Source organism: Ambystoma mexicanum, chromosome 10 (genome assembly GCF_040938575.1).
Source record: "Ambystoma mexicanum isolate Mex_15411 chromosome 10, UKY_AmexF1_1, whole genome shotgun sequence".
NCBI classification, from domain to species: domain Eukaryota; kingdom Metazoa; phylum Chordata; class Amphibia; order Caudata; family Ambystomatidae; genus Ambystoma; species Ambystoma mexicanum.
Window position 1 is genome coordinate 650,077,905 of NC_090932.1, and position 19,072 is coordinate 650,096,976.

General features: G+C 42.9%; 1 protein-coding gene and 1 long non-coding RNA gene across 2 annotated transcripts in view; one reads left to right on the top strand and one right to left on the bottom strand.

The window, feature by feature from the left end:
* The window catches only part of ANKMY1 (ankyrin repeat and MYND domain containing 1), a 674,408-nt gene extending 662,893 nt beyond the window's left edge, over window positions 1-11,515 (top strand). Inside the window, exon 17 of the mRNA XM_069618246.1 lies at window positions 10,255-11,515. Within this exon, the coding sequence (XP_069474347.1) occupies window positions 10,255-10,274 (20 nt within the window). The 3' untranslated portion in view covers window positions 10,275-11,515. The remainder of the gene's footprint in view (window positions 1-10,254) is intronic.
* Window positions 4,387-5,935, bottom strand: LOC138491619 (uncharacterized). The gene is made up of 2 exons (XR_011276052.1): window positions 5,727-5,935; window positions 4,387-4,875 (listed from the first exon to the last, which is right to left on the bottom strand). It is a non-coding gene; the product is annotated as an uncharacterized lncRNA (long non-coding RNA).
* Window positions 11,516-19,072: the final 7,557 nt, after the last annotated feature.

Here is a 19,072-nt window from a genome sequence, read left to right on the forward strand (position 1 = left end):
TTGACTAAATACCGACCATCCATTGTGCTTACGTCTTTAGTGACACCACAACATAGCAATGTTAGTCATGAAGCAAACTTGCACACATGCACGAAGTTACACGGACACATATGTGCACACACGAAGAACATACTTACACAGTTCTGTGGATAGAGGACAGATACATGTACATACTGTCGAAAGCCTTTATTATTTTTCTCATTCGCTAAACGCAAAACACAAGGCAAAGAAAAGATGCAGAGCAAGCTTGCAGAAGCTTATTGCAACTAACCCTATGGAACTACAGGGTCATATAAGGTTCCTGGAAGAGCCAAATACTACTAACTTATAAGAAAAATAGCATGGTATAGATATATAGAAATCATAGTTTAACTGTAGTGAGGTTACATGAGGCCTCGGGGCGAGAGACGAAGAAAAGCAGAATTAGGCTGTACGAAGCAGCATGCCAGGGCTCACAGCCAAGGTCAGTGATGAGCAGAACATTCCTGGGCCTCAGAGACAAGGAGCAACCTGCAAAATACTAGCATAAATCCTCCACAAATTGCAGACCAGGGACTTCAATTTTGCGGTCCTCCACCAGGTGGTTCGGCCGAGCCAGACAATGGTCATTCACCCCCAGTGGCAAGATGAGCAATTCCCAACGACACAGACACACTTGTAATTTGCCGGTCTGGAAACGAGGGTCCGATGAGCTTAACAGCACCCTTGTTTCCGGACCGTCAAAGATGTAATGAGGCCCATAGTCTTTCTCATCACCTTGAGAAGGTGCATTGGGAACAGAGCTGGTTTCCAGCCCTGGGGAGATCAGCTTCAGCCAATCAGGGAACACAAATCCTGGGGAGGATGGCAGAATGCAAGGGCCAATGGTAATCTTGCGACCGTGCAACAATGTAAAAGATAGTTTTTAGGGAAGGGTCAGGCAAGCCATCTGACATGTGAGGGCCAATAGAGTAACCTCTATAGGTTGCGTGTATAGGCACTACCACCCCAACTATCCAATCATGTACCCTTGTAGGTTTTTGGGGAAGAGCCCCATGTTGTGATGCAGTATCTGAATAAAATTGGCCGGCATGTGCTCAGGAGCTGTGATTTCGGTAGATTCTCAATGTCCTGTATGATCCCTGTCTGTTTGTGTAATAAACTGCAGTTCTATAACTTGCCCTTGGCTGAGTCTTCAGTCTGTGTACTGGGGGAGGGTTTGTTGGGCCCTGGGTGAGCAAACAGTGAGCTCATAATGTGAACCCCAGTCCCTCTGGTATACCTTAGCCAACAGGCGGGTTTTACTGCCGACCCTGTAATGAGGCCCCATGTCTGTCTCTGTTTTTTAATCTATGTTCACTTTGGAACATGGGATAACTTCTCAGCGGAAGGCCTCATGGTCCTGATGTCTATCCTATTCTCTTGGGTAACAGAATCACTCACAGCCTTGGGGATTTAAAAGTACCCCCAATTTCTTTTCTTGGCTTTTTCTTGGAACTTAGTTGTCAGAACACCTCTTGTTTGCTTCTCATCCTTAGTTCCGTGGACACCACATATTAGGCACTTTGATTCTCCTCCTGCGGCCAGGGTTTAACTTCACCAAAAATAGGCAACGATTTTGGAAAGTTCTTTTGACCTTTGATCTTCCAAGTTAGCAGGGACCTTATTATGCTGTGCCTACATTGTCTAGCTCTCTCGCCACCTCCCTCTCTCCGGTACTGGCTCTGTCTCCCAACTCCTTTGCACCATCGTCTTCCTTGATTGCTCGCAACATTCTCGTTCGTAAGGACTGTCCAGGGTTCCCTTCTACCTCTGCTTGTCTCCCATCTGTAGTCCGCCTTTTCCCCTTATCTACCTCCTCCTCACATTCCTCCACTTCCTCTGTAACATTTTGCCATGACCTTATAATTAAGATGCAAAGCGCTGATCATCCTGCTCCTTTCTACTTGTGCTCTCCACTTTCCCTTCATAGCCTCCTATCCTTTCCCTCTTGGGTAGTCGTTCTAGTACCCTATTTGTTCCTTTTCCAATCCTCTACTTTCAGCAACTGCTTTCTTCTCTTCTTCTCCACTCCCCGCCCTTTCAGTGTTCCTCTAATTTTCCCAGACTTCCTCTTTCTCTCCTTCTATTGCTTTCCTTCCACACTCCTCTGGTGTTCTCCTAATTGCCACCAAACCCCAGGTTCTCTTATCCTCCTCATCTCCTCCTTCACCATAGCTCTCAACTCACATGCTTTTGGCGGGTGTCACCCGCCTTGTAAACAGCTGCTTCACCCGCCAAGCCTCCTGCACGCCCATTCATTTCAATGGGCCTCTCACCCGCCAAAAATAAAATTGGTCGTTTTCGCCCGCCTTTGCAACATAAATGGTTGAGAGCTATGCCTTCACACTAGTATATGTTCTTATAGGTCCTCCAAACGCCTCTTTCTCATATCTTTCACTCCTTCATTGTGTTCTCCTTCCAACCTCCAATCTTAATGCGTTAAGCCTCCCCTGCGGTCATCCAGCATACCACCTTACTCGTTCCACCTCTTTTCTAGCTCCTCCAACCTTCCTTCACACGCCTCCTCCAATGGCCTCATATAATTCTCCCTCCTTCTACCTTCCACTGTTGCTCTCTGTCTCTGCTCTCCAACCGTCTCCTCCAGACACCCATACCCGACTCTGAACACCAACTAAATGTATAAATATGGTGGCTTCACCCCGAGTCACTCTCCTGCACAACTACGTTCACTCGATCGTGCTTATTTTTTGTGCGCAGGGTTTGGTGCAGGTTTACTTGTTTAGTACTTTATGGTGATTCCATTCTGTTCCTTTAGCATTGCAGAGAAATGCAAACAGCCCATAGGAGGACTGTCGGCCATTTTGTGCTTCAGTCTGCCTGCCCCTACTTCGCGCTGCACCACCATGTGACTCCTCCGCAGCCAGCACGCAGGGAAGTAGCATCCTCGCACGATGCGAGCACTTTCCAACTCCATGACAATGAACTGAGATGATTTTCCTAATGCTTCTGCAACACGCCAACAAGGTGGATGGACTCTTCATTTCCAGATCTGTTATCACTAATGCCACAATAGACATGGGGGAGTGCCTGGGGCATTGGAGGGTGATAGTCCCTTGCACAGATAATGGGCACAAGTGAGAATGCCATGGGGATCCCCGGATACCTCTACCAAGCACAGTTTCTTCCCAGGCACCTGTAACCTTCCCAATGAATATGCACAGGCTTAGGACTTGTCAGGGAGGTGAACTGGATGCACGTTGCGCTGTAATGCGTGCTTCTATCAATAATAATCATGCTAAAAAGAGTGCAGTCTCAGTTCTGTTAACAGTTGGGAGATTCCCTACCAAAAAAATCTGGATTGCTACTGGATTTTCCCAAACATTTAAATCCTCTTTAAATCCTATTTAACTCCAGAAACTCCCATTGTACTCAGTGGATTGCTTTTGGCTTCTTTTTGGCTTCATGCACCCTGAAATATGTTAATTAGCAATCCTCAGTGGAATGCAATCCCAAAACAATCCAAGCAATCCAATCCCCAAATAATCCACTAAAAATCCAAAAACAATCCAATCCCCAAACAATCCACTAAAAATCCAAAAACAATCCAATCCCCAAACAATCCACTAAAAATCCAAAAACAATCCAATCCCCAAACAATCCAAAAACAATCCAATCCCCAAACAATCCACTAAAAATCCAAAAGCAATCCAATCCACTAAAAATCCACTCCCCAAACAAGCCTATAAAAATCCAAAAGTAATCCAATCCCCAAACGATACACTACAAACCCAAAAATTAATCCAATCCCCAAACAATCCTATAAAAATCCAAAAGCAATCCAATCCTCAAACAATCCAGCATAAATCCAAAAACAATGCAATCCCCAAACAATCCTATAAAAATCCAAAAGCAGCGCCATCCCTAAATAAATACAAAAGCAACGGATTACAGCTGGCTTCCTTTTGGCTAAATGTACCCTCGTAGAGATCCAAAAGCAATGCAATGCAATCCCCAAATAAACCTTTTGAAATCCAAAAGCAATTAATGTAGTCACCAAATAATACTTTACAAATCATAACAACAACGCAATCCCAAAAATATCCTTTAACAATATAGGCATTGTTTCGGTTTATGAGCTGGAAATAAATTTAGTAGTTTTAACAAAAATAATGTTTACTATAATCCTGAAAAGAAATGCTTAAAAACACATTTGGTGCACCTTGTTGAATTGGGCTTTAAAAGCGTCACTGTGGCTTAATTGCTGCCCATTTCAGAGAGTTGCATTTTGAATTGCCTTTAGAACAATAGTGATGACTAATTAGGTCACAGTCATTTAGGTAAAATGGCCATGAAAGTCAAGACCATGTAATGGCATATAAACCATATTTAAAAAGAAGCGACACGTTTTTTTTTCCCCCACTATATTTATTAAAAAGAGGCAGAGGTTCAATCGGACACTGTGTACATAGCACAAAAACACAACTGTAGCAATCCCAAACACGGGTGCTTCACAATTTAAAAATAAAGGGTGAGAGGGGACCCAGAACCAGTCCGGTTCGGTCTAGCCCAGGGAGCAAGGGTGATAGGGGACACGGAACCAGTCCAGGGGTGTCACACGAGTATACAGGCCCAGCCTATGGAGCAAGCGAGTCCGGTGGGGACCAGCCCAGGGAGCAAGGTTGAGAGGGGAAAGAGAACCAGTCCAGGGAGTCACACTAGTATCCAGGACGAGGCAAAAGAGCAAGGGAACGCGGAACTACACTTGTGTAGAAAAGACAAGGTTTGGCTCCTTCTTCATCCGGTAGTTCCCAATTTTGTTTTGGAGGGCTTTTCTGCACTTGGATGCAGAGAGTACTGGAAAGCCCATTTCCCTGGCTTTAACATGGATACATTCTGAAATGCAAAAAAGATTTGTGTAAAAAGTTTGAAAAGAGCAAGCAAACTACTTTTTGGTTGACACATGGCTGTGAGAAATAAAGCATAGACAATTTTCACTGTACACCCTCTAATATGCTTTCGTAATTCCAATTACTACATTTCTCAAAGCTGTCAATCTGGATGAAACCATGGCAATTCCTTAGAATTTAATATAGATTAGTGTCACTTCCCCAGGAAGTGGCTCTCCGTTTATCTTCTTTCCCATTTCTTTGCATAATTGGTATATTGTGAAGAAATTACCAATCTCGTGTTTCCCCCATGGACAGTGCATTGGTAAAGGAGCCATACAAGCAAAACAAATACACAGGGTTTGAAATTGAGCGGAGCTGGGGGCTATTTAGCCCTGTTTGTAGCCTTGAAGAGCCTGGTTAGCTTTACACCATGCCTACCAGGAGCTAAATTTGGCTCCCGGGCCAACTGATGCCGATAACATATACCTATGGGAATTTAACTATGTGCGTGCTTGCTTTTGTAACAATCTAAAAAAAAAACATAGGACACCACTATGACATTTGAAGCTTAACGGGTCATAAGTAATGGACAAAGCAATATGTTTGCATGTGGGCGTATAATGAGTGATGGACAATAACCGGTTAATACATGAGCCACAGTATTTGAGCTACCTTTTCCCACCCTCTGACACAGTCGTCTAGAAGCCCTATGGCTTCATAGGAATGTTGGGGAGGAGGGTTTGAGATTGGGGTGGAGACACAGAAGCCTACAACCGATAGTATTTGGATAGAGAAAAAGCATTTATTTATTTCATAAGGGCACAAACCAACTTTTGGTTAACTAATGGCACTTACCTCTGATGCAGTTGATGGACCAGGGTTGGGATTTGCATCGGGAAAACTTTTTCTGTGGCTCCTGTCCGCCTCCTCTATATCCACTGAAGGGCCAGTTCCAAGCAGTGCTCAACTGCTACCTGCTGACAGGAATCCACTGTGTCCCAGTATGCTGAAATAATAGCACAAATATTAATATTACACATTTTAATACAGTACGTATTCTAATGACAATTACCAAGACCCGGAACCAGCGCAGGGAGCCAGATGGGTACCCAGACACAGCCCAGCATGTGCTTGAGAGTTTGTATGGTGAGTTGGGGGTGGGGGTCTGTATGGGTGCATGGTGTATGCTTGTGAGTTTGTGTGCAGAGTTGGGGGTGCACAGTTTCTTCAAAGATCCAGCTCCGGTCACTGTGGTACCAAACTGTTTAGTGTTCAACCCTCAGGCGCAGCGTTTAGATGGTTTTAATGGCGCGCTGAACAGTTGGAAGTAAATAAGTAACGCATGACACAGGATAAGCTTTGCGTTCAAAGACAGCAGTGAGATTGAACTGCCATTCTCTTTTGCCCAGTAGACATATATTTACAGTTGGCTCCTTTGACGGCAGTTGCAAGTTTGTGCCCCTGCCCTGGAAATGGGAGTAGGAGACATACGTGGAACCGGCTGTGCCATAAATCTCTAGTTCATAGTTGTGCTGGGCTAGATGGGGAGTGCGCCTGCTTGTGTTGACGGGTTAACTTTGTTTCTCGATCAGCACACTGCTCTGGGGCTCACCTCCTGAATTCCTCTCTAAACCTCCCTCGGCAGTCCCTCGGACCTCAGAACAGGCCCGTCAAAGCCTCTTTCCTTTCCGGCATGACTTTGAAGTCAGATTATTTTTTTCCTGCATCTCCCCTCCATGCCCCTCGATATTCGTGGAGTGCGCAGTGCCCCAGATTGTATCCAGATACACATCCACATAAATAAAGGTGTCCTAAACGTGAGCACACTTACCTCTTGTATGGTATTTATCCAGTTTTTCGTGCCTACAAGGAGCACGGCCACCACCGTATCTTCTTCTTCCGCCGCCATTGCTGCCCACGCTGCCAGGCCCGAGAAAAAAAAGCTGAATGACCCTGCAAAAGAAGCCCAAAACAAGCCGACTCTGAACGAAATAAGCAGGAAAGAGGATTCATTTAAAACGCTGTGGTTAGGTGTCAAAATTAAGACATTTAACAGAATACCATAACTATACATAGAACACAGAGTGCATACCCAGCAAATTTAACCCCACTCTCCTCAGAAACTCTTTTTTAAAACACATTTTGTTATGAGCAGCACAGTTAAATTAAATTCTCTTTATTAGTCAAACAATGACTAAATGTAGGTGACCATATTATTACCACAAAATACATTTTGTTGTGTGTCTAAGCACATTTGCAAACCCCATGGAGCTACAAAAAGAGGTAGCAGGCACACCTCTCTAGAATAAACATGGCATAATAAACTGTTCAATGGTTTTTACCCACTTGAGAGTCCGCAGCCATCACTTTATGCTCACTGTACTTTTCACAAAGGAGGAATATCCATTTGCATATCAGTCTTTGTCCCGCCCACAAGGACAGTCCAGCACCAAAATGCCAGGCAAACCTCCTTTGAACAAGAGTACCAACAGGAACCCCATACACATGTTTCAGCGTTGTTGGGTCCCATCAGTGAGGTGGAGCTGTGCCTCTCTGAGCACAGTGAGCAAGGGGTCCACGTCTGTGTCCTCTCAGGTAATGTAGGATGACCAACCCCAAGTTCCTTGAAAAAATACAAAAAAGGTAGCAGGCACTCCTCTCTAGAATGAACATGGCATGATAACCTGTTCAGTGGTTTTTACTTGGAGATTAGGCTTATATTACTTCTGGTACTTGTAGCTTTCCAGTGAAAATGGGGAGGAGGATGGGGTGGGGCAACGAAAATTGTGCTTTTTTTCTTTTTCGTGTTACACATATTGCTATAAGGAAATGTTTGTCAGTGTGGTTTATCATGTGATTTGCATACTTTTTAAGCCATCTCCATCAAAACCCAGACATGTCCACAAGCTGTAGCTGGGAAGATATGTGGTTAAGTACTTTAATTGCAAGACTGGACTCCAATCCTGATTTCACCACTTCCCTAAAGTGTCTTATCATGGGAAAATCATTTTGATCTTGCTGTCCCCAGTCTAGTATACCTTGAAATTCTGAGACGATAATAGTCTCCAGAGGCACAGTAAGTGTGTAATATACATTTAACAGTTGAGACACTGCAAATAGGCCCGTCAGCGATTTTGTAGTTTTACCAGTGCAATTAAGGGGAGAAGACAAGGGAGAACAGACAGAGGATCTTCAGGCACGTTGCATTTGCATCGTGCAAGTGCAATGGGAAAATCGGCAGCTATTAACTCAAGGCTGTATTTCTTTCTCTCCATTATGATGTATGCACCCCACAGGTGCCTCAGACTGTTTTGCATTCTAAGCAAAGGGTCCCCCAACCATCATGTTGAATTAGGCCCCCATACCTCTTCAGCCAGGCCTGACTATAAGACTGGCCTACATTGTACATCCAGTTTGGACATGTTTTCTCACTGTGATATGGCATTTTTAAAGCTAAAGCCAAAAGGAGTGTTTTATTAGGTGGGGAGACTAGAGCTGGGAGATCCCAGCGGAGCTCGGGCCAGCACAAGCCTCACCTAGAACTCTGGCCTAACCCCCCATCGTGGCCCAGTGCCTGCCAGAAGCAAGTGCCGGCCATGAGCCCCACCTGGTAATCATATTATTTATTTTCTGCTTCTTTTCTGCTTGGTTTACTTACATCTGCATAAGCAATGTAAATTATTTAAGAGTACCATACATAGTATTTATTGTTTGGGGTAGAGACAGTAGGCTATTCAGGCATGGTTTGCTGCCAATGATCCAAATGTCACAAGGCATAGCCGGAATATTGTTATCTTTCTCCCTTGTACTCTCCTGCCCCCTTTATTTTGTCTTGAGGTGCCTTGAAACACCATTTTATGTGTAGGGGACTTACAAAGTATCCAATAAATAAAAGAAAGAAATAAAATAGTAATTGCGGGTGCATTCTTTTTTTTCAAACGTAACAGAACAGATATACAGCCGGGGGTGGTAAACAGAGGAGCACAGAGGAGGGGTACAGCTGTACCGGGTGGCAGGCAGGAGACAGTCAGCCACCATCCAGCGAGTAAGGTGGCGCAATGGGAGATGGGATGGCCGAGGTGTTAGCATTCCTTCTGCCCATTGCTGCAAATTGATACACCCTGAATGATAGCGACTGGGCATTATTTACTGGAGAAATTAGTTAAGTGCAGTTTCACATTATTTTTCCAACATTTAAATGAAGTAAAAATGTGTGCCTATGTTACTGGATTGTTTTTACAGAGATACAAGTTGGAAAAAATCAAAAATAAATCTTCCAATGTAGCCTTGCTTGCAAAAGAATCCAAAATAAATGCAGTAAAAATGTGTAGTGTTGCTGGATTGGTTCTATTGAGAAACAAGATGAAAAAAATACAAAATAAATCCTGTAGAAATGCCTGCCTGCCAATTAGTGTTAGTGGATTGTTTTTACTGAGAAATAAGTCAGTAAAACTCCAAAATAAATCCTTTAGAAATGCCTGCCTGCCAATTAGTGTTAGTGGATTGTTTTTACTGAGAAATAAGTCAGTAAAACTCCAAAATAAATCCTTTAGAAATGCCTGCCTGCCAATTAGTGTTAGTGGATTATTTTTACTGAGAAACAAGTCAGTAAAACTCCAAAATAAATCCTTTAGAAATGCCTGCCTGCCAATTAGTGTTAGTGGATTATTTTTACTGAGAAACAAGTCAGTAAAACTCCAAAATAAATCCTTTAGAAATGCCTGCCTGCCAATTAGTGTTAGTGGATTGTTTTTACTGAGAAACAAGTCAGTAAAACTCCAAAATAAATCCTCCTACCCAAGGCAAATAAATCCTTGCTTGAAAAAATCCCCAAAAAATCCAAAATAAATCCAAAAAAAATCTGCAGCTTGAAAACAAGCCAGAAGCAATCCCAAAACAATCCAAAAAGTGGATTTCTTTTTTACTAGGGTTGTACTAGAAGGGTATGCTTTTTCACCTGGAAGACAGATTCAATGTCAGGGTTGTAGTAATTAACGGTGAGTGGGGGTTGGATGGTATGTTCAACACTGCTCGTTCATTGCGCCTGCGCAGATAGAGCAGTATGATTTGGTAAATTGCGTGAGGGCAGGCGTCCCCTAGACAATTAATCCGCCTTGCACCCTAAAAACAATGTACGAAATCTGCCTCTATTCATGTTTTTATTGACTGTGTACGAACACGTTTTTTACTGTATTGATGTTCTTGTAATTGGGGCAGACCAATGCACATGTAAGATATGTATTACATGTTCTAAACACGTATACATTTTAAAAAAACATGTTCCAGTTTTGAACAGCCAAACTACTGAAGCTTTGACTGTGTGTGTGCGCGCGCTCGTCCTGAACCCATAATGTATTTCATATGTCTGTCATTCTTTTTCCAGGAAAGGCTGGTCTGAAATAGGGGGCACAGAAAGGCAAATCCCGTTTTGATAAGCAATTTCCGCATGCCAGACCTGGAGGCAAGAAGGCTTACGGCAAAGGCAGCTACAGCAAATATATGGCCCTGTACAATGTCAAAGACCATTCGGCGATCGAAGACATTGATCCGGAGAAAGTCGAGAATTACAGTTTTATTTAAGCTTCGCTAGGAGGAAGCTCGCCATTGTAAACCTGTACCGAATAAGCTCCATGCAACTCACTCTTCTGTTTTCACCAGTACTCTTTCATTGACACTGTATATGAGCCTGTTGCCTGGTAACATAAATGCGAAGATGGAGGAAGGGACACGGAAACCCTGTGCTTTCACCTCTCTACTATACCAAACCTACCTTAATCAAATTGTCAGCTGTACATTCACGGCAGGACTTTAATTCTGACCCCATGTGCCCGAGCCATAAACAAATAAGAAATGGCATATGTTTTCTGCATACTGATTGGCTGATTCTTTTAGGTAAACACTATTTTGTTCTCTTGTGTATATTCCTCAATGGGTGTTCGTTGTAGATTCTCACTAAATATAAGTTACACATGCTATGACACCACAGACTTATGATCGACCCCTTCATCATCTAGTTGTGATAAATGGACTCAGCACGTGCCACTTGAGGCTTAGTTTTCCTCTTTTAGGACAGGACCAATAGTATCTTCAATCGATTTGATACAAAGCTACACATTTGTAGCTTAGAAATTTATTTCACGTTTTTTTTAAGGAAGGATACACTTTATTTCCCAGCAGTATTTTGTGTGTTACATTTCACATATGCCATTGAAAAAGAGCTTCAACCGTAATCAAAACAGTGTAATAAGAAATTCGTACAGAATGTCTATTGTCACCCTATTGTCAACCGCCAACTGTATTTCTGGTGCCTAAACCATTTGTCATGAATGTTGTGCCTCTGCTTTTCAAACACTCACTTTTCACCCTCACTCAACATGAAGGATACAAGACAAAAGTATCAACTCACAGTGCCCCCCCTCCTGAAATGAGTATAGAAGATTCCTCCCAAACAATGCTTGTGAGACAGCGGAGGGCACTTCTTCACTGACTGCATGTGTGGAACGAGAGAGTTCAGAAATGTCAACTAATTCTTAGGCCTGAGCCAACTGTATAACACAAACCAAATTGCCTAGGGACTTGTCCTCCAAGTCTTAGGGTGTGCATCTCCATGTTTCATTAAATAATAAATCTCTCTCAATTTCCAAGTGTTGAACCTGTCATACAAATGTCTCCAGATATGGAAAGCCAAAGTCAAATATTACAGATGACGATGGCGATCTATCCATGTCGCCAATCTGAATTGGTCGCTCTTTACCGTTACCAGTATTAGTGAGCTTCAAAACTTCTTTGTGAAACTCTGTTAATAACAACAAGATTTTGTAGTAAAATTTGATTTGTGGAATGCATTTTTTAAAATGTTAAATATTACTGTTGCTGCATGACATAGAACGAATGATGGCTCCAAGCAGTATCGATCGTAAAACGTTGTTGGGAGAGACATTTATGTGGAACTTATTCTCTTTCATGAGACTTCCCTTTGGGCTTTCTGATCTTTATCTAGCTTTACTGAATACTTGATGGTGATTAAAAGGCATGTTAAGGTCACAACATACATTGGGGAAGTTCACTGGAGCCGGAAGACATGGGTATTGGACCAAGCCAGGAACTTACTGTAGAAGAAGAAGGACTATTAGGGGCAGTGCAATGATAATGCAATGGAGATGAAGAGTGGAATACCGAAGGAGCTGATGAAACAAGGGAACAGGAGGACTGCACTGAATGAATGTAGCAGCAGTCTCCAGTTCAGAAGCAGTTGAGGCATTGGCTGCTCGCCCACAAAGGGATATAGTGCACAAAAGTACCACCCTTTTAGGAGCCACGGAGTACTGAGCCAGCAATAGCAGAGAAACATGCCTTTCCTTCACATTTTGCAGTTCTCCATTGTGCATGCCCAATGGGCAAGTAGGCTGTGGAAATGAAGGTCCAAATGTGTGTAAGCAGCGCTCCTGTGCTTCCTCCCTGCACATTAAGGGCCAGATTCAAATGTCATTTGTCAATGGGATTGCGCCATTATAAAACATGTCTGTGAATCAGGCCCTGTGTTCTTCTAGGGTGGTACATTATGTTGTTCAGGTTTGACTACACAGGTCAGAAACTGGACAGAGCCTGCCCCTTTGCCTTGGTTGCTCCCTGCATGGTGCACAGGAGCCAGAGGGCTAAAGAGCAGCTTGTACGTGGCATCAAGTCCAGAGCTGGTGGCGCAAGTAAGACAAAATGCATTGTGTATGTGTATGCGTGCATGCAAGAGTATGCATGTAAATATGTGTGCATGCATCAGTTGGGTTGTGTCTGTAAGTGCATGTATGAAAGAGAGTGAACTGTGGATGTTGTGTATGGGTGTGAATGTGTGCGTGTGTGAATGAAAGAGCAGTGGGAATGTTCTGCGGGAGCATATGTGAAAGGAAGAGAAGTGTGCATGTTGTGGTTTGTGACTGCATTTGTAAGCTTTTATGAATGTGTGTCTGTGCATGTGGGCCAGGGAGCAAGCCTTGGGGGAGCACTTGAACATCCAGTATGGATAGTTTCTTGAAGTTGCATGGCAGGTTTACTGAAATTATGGGCAGACCCAACTTAATGAGTATTCCTATGTACGTGGAACTACATTGAGGGCAACCGGCATGGACATTCTTACAGTGCCATGGCGTATTCTACTGGCATTATAGGTAAAACCAACATTAAAATTCTTACTTGGAATAGTGGCCTACATTAGTGCAGCCAGTATGGTCCTTTTTTCACAGTTGAATGGCATATTTTACAGGCATATGGGGCAAAGTCACTTTTGGTGCTCTTACATGGGAGAGACGAATGGGGACTACATTGGGGAAGCCAGCATGAGTATTTTCTTACAGTTGAACTGCATGTTTATTAACATTATGGGCAAAGTCAACTCAACATGACTAGTGTTCTTACATGGAATACTGGCCACATTAGTGCAGTCAGTATATATATATATATATATATATATATATATATATATTTTCATACAGTGCCACGGCATGTTTTACTGACATTTGGGCAAGGCCAACATGGTGAGTGCTTTTCCATTGGGGAGCTTGTCAGGACATTTGTGTGCAGTGACACCACAGGCTTTACTGGCATTATGGGCAAAGCCAACATGACTTATGTTCTTGTGTGCAATATTGGTCCACATTAGTGCAGCCAGTATGGATGTTGTCTTACAGTGGCATGGTATGTTTTACTGGCACTGTGGGCAATGCAAACTTGATGACTGCTTTTATTTGTAAGTGGGGCCTGTATTAGTATTGCAAGTGTCGATGCTTCCTTATAGTGGCAATTGGGCCATCACCATAGGTGTTGCTTTACAGTGGTATGGCATGTTTTACTGGCATTATGAGCAAAGCCAACTTGAGTGCTCTTACTTTTTTTTTTATTTTTATACAGTTTATACAAACCTTTAAAAAAAGAACAACAAACCAGAGAGACCAAAGAAGCGGCACTCAAGCAACAGCTGACCTCGAGTTGAACCCCCTCCATATATCTACGAATCTCCTTTGATTAGTCCTTTTACTGTTGCGAGTTAACATCATGCAGAAAGTGAGAGTGATACCTCCTTGGAGTGTCATTGAATATGGGATTCTGAGACTGCTGTTTCCAAGTCTGCTTTTAGACGTTTATTCAGTTCGTCGAGAAATGTTATTAGAGCAAACATCAGTGGACGGTTAGATCCTTCGAACATCCCTTTCCACCAATCATCCGCACACCGTGTCTGTACTTTTGCGAACACCGGACCAAACATGCGAGTTCTTAGTGTGCGTAAGTTAGAACAGAAAAGCGTAAGATGTTTCAACGTCTTGTTTCCGGTTTTGCAAAAGCGACACAATAGCTCTGTAGTAGAGTTGTATACATAGCAGCGTTCTTTAGTGTCCATTAAGTTTAATCTAAATCTTAGATAGGTAGATCTGGCTAACGCATTAGGAAATTGCATCAAATAAGCTTGCAAATTCCCGTGCGCTCTGGCCTCTCCTGGGACATCAGCCATCGTTCTGATATTCCGTCTTTGTTCACATGTTAGGTGCCAGTCCGTGCTCCATACTTTTTTCTTCGCTAGCATCGGGTTTTCCAATAACGTTGCTAGCTTAATGTCATACAGTTCTAGTATCTCAGTACAATACTTTTTCCACAGTACTAAGGTGGTACAACCGAGATCCTGTTTTGTTTTTAATATTTCGTACTGCAGCACAGGTATATTTACTGAGCATTTCCTAAAAAGGCATAGAATGTTCCAACTCCCCCTGGCGTGGATAGATATTAGCCCCAGTTCATATCTAATACAGACTGCTGGCGTGCCACGAGGTAAGTGTAGCACTCTTACACAAAAAATGTTTTCTAGAGTATTCCAGAGCTTGTGGGAGCATCCTAGAGCGTTTTCGGCCCCATAAATTATCGCTGGAATAGCTTTTTGTCGATAGAAGTCAATTGTCGGTTTTAACGAAAATTTTCCAAACTGTCTATTAATGATTGCTGCTTGGCATGCTAATTGTCTGCATTTTGATTTTGCTACATCTGCCCAAGGTGCATCATCTAGTTTGGAACCTATTCTCATGCCCAGATATCGTGTGTCACAGACAGTATTTAACTTCGTCTTTTCAATAAACCAATTTTGTTTCCTTTGATTTTTCTTCACAGTTCTTAAATTTTGGAGTGTTATTGTCTCACACTTTTGCTTGTTAATCACCAGTCCGTTTCGACGCACATATATTTCCAAGGCATCCAGTTTTCGTTGAAGACCGATATAAGTCATGTCTAAGAGTATAAGATCGTCCGCGTATACAAGCCAGCTTACATGAGTGCCGTTCATCTTTGGTGGAAAAGAGGAGATTTCACTAAAGGCTTCTCCTACGTCGGACAAAAACAAATTAAAGATTATTGCGGCCAGAGGACAACCTTGTTTAACGCCTTTAAAGGTTTTTATGGGCTTTGATAGGGTCCCCTGCCGGTCCAGACGTATTCTGATGTTTGTGTTAGAGTGCAATTCCTTGATTGCTTCGACCAAACTTTGAGGACAATTCCAAGCTCTTAGTTTTTTCCATAGAATTCCCCTATCGATGCTGTCAAAAGCATGGGAAAAGTCTATGAGGGCTATATGTATTTTTGCGTTTAGTCTTATTGCTTCCATCTTAAACAGATTCAATATTAGCAAGTTTAGACCACACCCGACACCCTTCACAAACCCAGCTTGTCTGTAATCGATATGGTTGCTTTCGCCTGCCCACCTTACCAGCATCTGTTGTAGTTGTGTCGCGTAGATTTTACCAATTACGTCTAGCAAGGCGATAGGTCTATAGTCCCCAGGGTTGGCTCGGTTGCCTTTTTTGAATATTGGCACCACTATGGCACTTTTCCACGATGTTGGAGATAGGCGCTTGTCAGCTACTCTTTGGAACAGGGTCATGCAGAAGTCGGACCAAGCCTCTGGATTGCGCTTGATGGTATAGTTCGTGAGGCCATCAGGGCCTGGTGCTCTCGATCCGTTAGCTCGCTTTATTGTGGTTAAAATGTCGTGGCGATCAAACTTTAAGTCCCAGATCACTAGATCTGAGTGGTCATCATCTTTCACAGGCCCATTCGCACTAAACATGTTGGTATAGAAGGAAATCCAAGTTTCTTCTGGGATAAGGTTTGCCTGCATAGAGACCTGCGGAGCAAATTTGTTGTTTATAGTTTTCCAAAAGTTCGCAGAATTTTTGTTCCGTAGGTTTATCATCATAGCCTCCGAGTCATTCTGAAACATAGTTGCTTTGTAAAACTTGCACCAGTTCTTATAAGTTTGTTTGATTGTTTTTTTCTTTAAGGCCATTGCGTCTTTATCCACGACCACTATGTTTCGCAGATCGTAACGCATCAGTCTTTTGCGCTGTTGCATCTTTAAGTCAAAGCTATGTCTGTGTTTAAATTTTTTATTCTTCAGACCTTGTTTATGTTCTGTGAAGTCGGTCAGTAGATGACAGTATTCGACCTCATTGACTGCTAAGTTTAAATTGGACACAATTTTGTTTACCTCTGCGTCTGCAAGTTCAAGCCGTATTCTACACGAGCGAACTGATACAGGCCATGGCCAATACTCAGGCAGTGTCATACGTGGTACGTTTAAATTCATTACCACCATCTCATGGCCACTATAGGCCATCGGTTTAACTTCAAACCTAGTTGTTCGTAGGTGAAGGGCCTCTGACACAAACATGTAGTCCAAAACAGATTGTTGATTTAGTCTGCTCCATGTTGCGCTCGCTGGGATGTCACCTGTCACGTTTCCATTCAGCATAAACATGCTTCTAGCTTCCATTTCCTGATGCCATTTTGTCGCTATTTTTTTGCAGACATTGGTTACTACTTTCCCTTCATCTTTCAGATCTTCACGCTTTAAGCAGTTTAAAGTCTCCGCAAATGATCAGATTTGGAGTTTCTGTGACTTCAAAGAGGACGTCTATTAGAGTTGTTATTTGATCAATGAAGTGTAGCGTTCCTTTCATGGCATGATTCCAATAGATATTAATGATGTTCAAAACATCTGATTCTTTATTAGTGCCGTTTAGGAGTGAAACCTTAGCTGTCTGAATGAATGGTGAAACATTTGTTGCCGAGACAATTCGCAGGCCCGTCGCTTTTCTTGCCGCAATCAATAAACCAGCCATTGGTCTTCCTTTGGCTTGTTTTATTGCGGGATTAAGTACAGTTGCAAAGTCTTGCAAGGTGGGGGTGTCTGATAGCCACGTTTCCTGTAAACAGATCAGGTCCAGGTCTTGTGTCCAGGGTGTGTGAAAGAGGTGACTAAAACCTCTTGTGTTCCAAGATCCCAGTTTAATTAACTCTTTTTTATCGGACACCTGGCATTATAGATTTGACTTACCGCTTAAGGCAGCCGCCATCCAAGCCCATTCGTTCCTCTCGTTGGTCTTTTTTGGATTGACCTCCGAGCCACCCGTAGCAATAGATGACCCATCAATTGTTATTTGTATTTGGCGACCTTGCTTAAGACGTACTTCTTCCGTGTCGTTAATCTTAGGGGTATTTATCTGTGCGTCTTTGCAATTATCTTTACCATTTATTACTCAGGAGTAGATTTGTTACACACAGACCTTTGGACAGTCAACTGTGGTTGTGGCATTTCTTCATCACCTTGCTCACAGGTCCTATAAATGTCAAACCCCAGTGATAGTAAAATAGAACTAGCTTCTAGTATGATCTCGGAGATTATTTTTGACTGCATATGTAGAGTTACTTTGTCGTTCCTTTTTTCGTCGCAAAATTCCACGATTTTTAAATCGTCAGAATGAATCGTTCTTAGGCTAGGAATTAGTTGGAACAAATACAGCACATTGTGACGGTTTAGAATCAAGTTGTCCACATTTTCGATTCTTTCCAAAGTCACTTTGTGAAGACTGAAACGTTCTCTTTTATCCACTGATACTTTCTGCCCGTTCTTTCGCGGACCCACACATCTCTTCGTGTTCCTGCTTGGTGTCAATTTAGGAGAGTAGTTGGCAATGTGTAATTTCTCATGAGGCAGCTTCATAGCATTTCCTGAGATCACTACACATTCAGCATGCTCTCCATTAGTCAGATTATTCGACGAGAGAAGTGGCGAAGTTTTCGTGGCGTTTAATACAGTACTGAATTTAAGTAGCCTGTTTCGTTTTTCCTCCATTGTTAGAAATCTAGGTGAATGAGCCACTGCCATTACAGCGCTGATGTCTGCTTCTTCAGTAATTGTACAGATGCGCTGATTATTTTGGGGTTTCACTTCCTCTTGTTTGATCTTCCCATCATCTGAAAAACACTCTTCTTCTGCCATTTCTGCATTAGACTTTGCAGTCTCTAACAGTTCGATAGCCTGGGACAGTGCGTCGTCGTCATATGTTGACAAGTTTATCTGTTCGGGTTGCTCAGCCGCCTGCTCTTCGGTTGGCTCCACGTTATTCTCAGGTTTGTTTTTCTGCAATGAGGCAAGCGGTCGCTCATTCCAGTCATTTGTGTTCACAGTGATGTTTACAGTTTTCAAATTGCGCAACAATTTCCTTGAGTTATTGGTCTGTTTCGTTTTTTTCGAAGATTGGTTCTTTGTTTTCTTTGTTGTCTGCTTGTTGACAGCCAAAGGTGCCAGGGTTTGACGTCTCTGCCCCTGGAAGTTCTTAAAGATGTCAAATACAGTGGGGTGCTCTGTGTCTGAGTTAGTGGCTGCTTGACCAGAGCTAGGTACATCTATAGCCAGTGTCCTTGGCTCAGCAAGTGATGTAGGAGCGGCTCGGATAGAAGCCCCTGCCGTGTCTTTCTTTGCACACCTCTCGTCAAGTGGTTGACTACCCACATGTTGATCATCTGACGTTGAGGCAATCTGGGGATTTACGAGAGCCGGATTGTCCGCGGCCTTACTAGCGCTCAGTGCTTCCTCAAACGAGCTGATTTCGGTAGGCTTTTGGGATTTAGCGTCTTTGTATTCAGTACTCTGGCTTTGGGCTTCCAGTGATTTGGCTACTTGCTCGCAGGTGATTGTCGTAGCCTTTGTTTTATTCATATCTTTGTCACTCGTGTAGCAAGTACTGTAATGGGTTTGTTCGTCGTGGTTATTAAGATGTCATAATTACTTGAAGCCTCTAAATCCATCGGCTCAGTGGGGCAAACCGCACTGCCTGTGCAGCGTGATTGTGTCACTACCTCTGTAGTGTGTTTGTGTTTGAAGATAC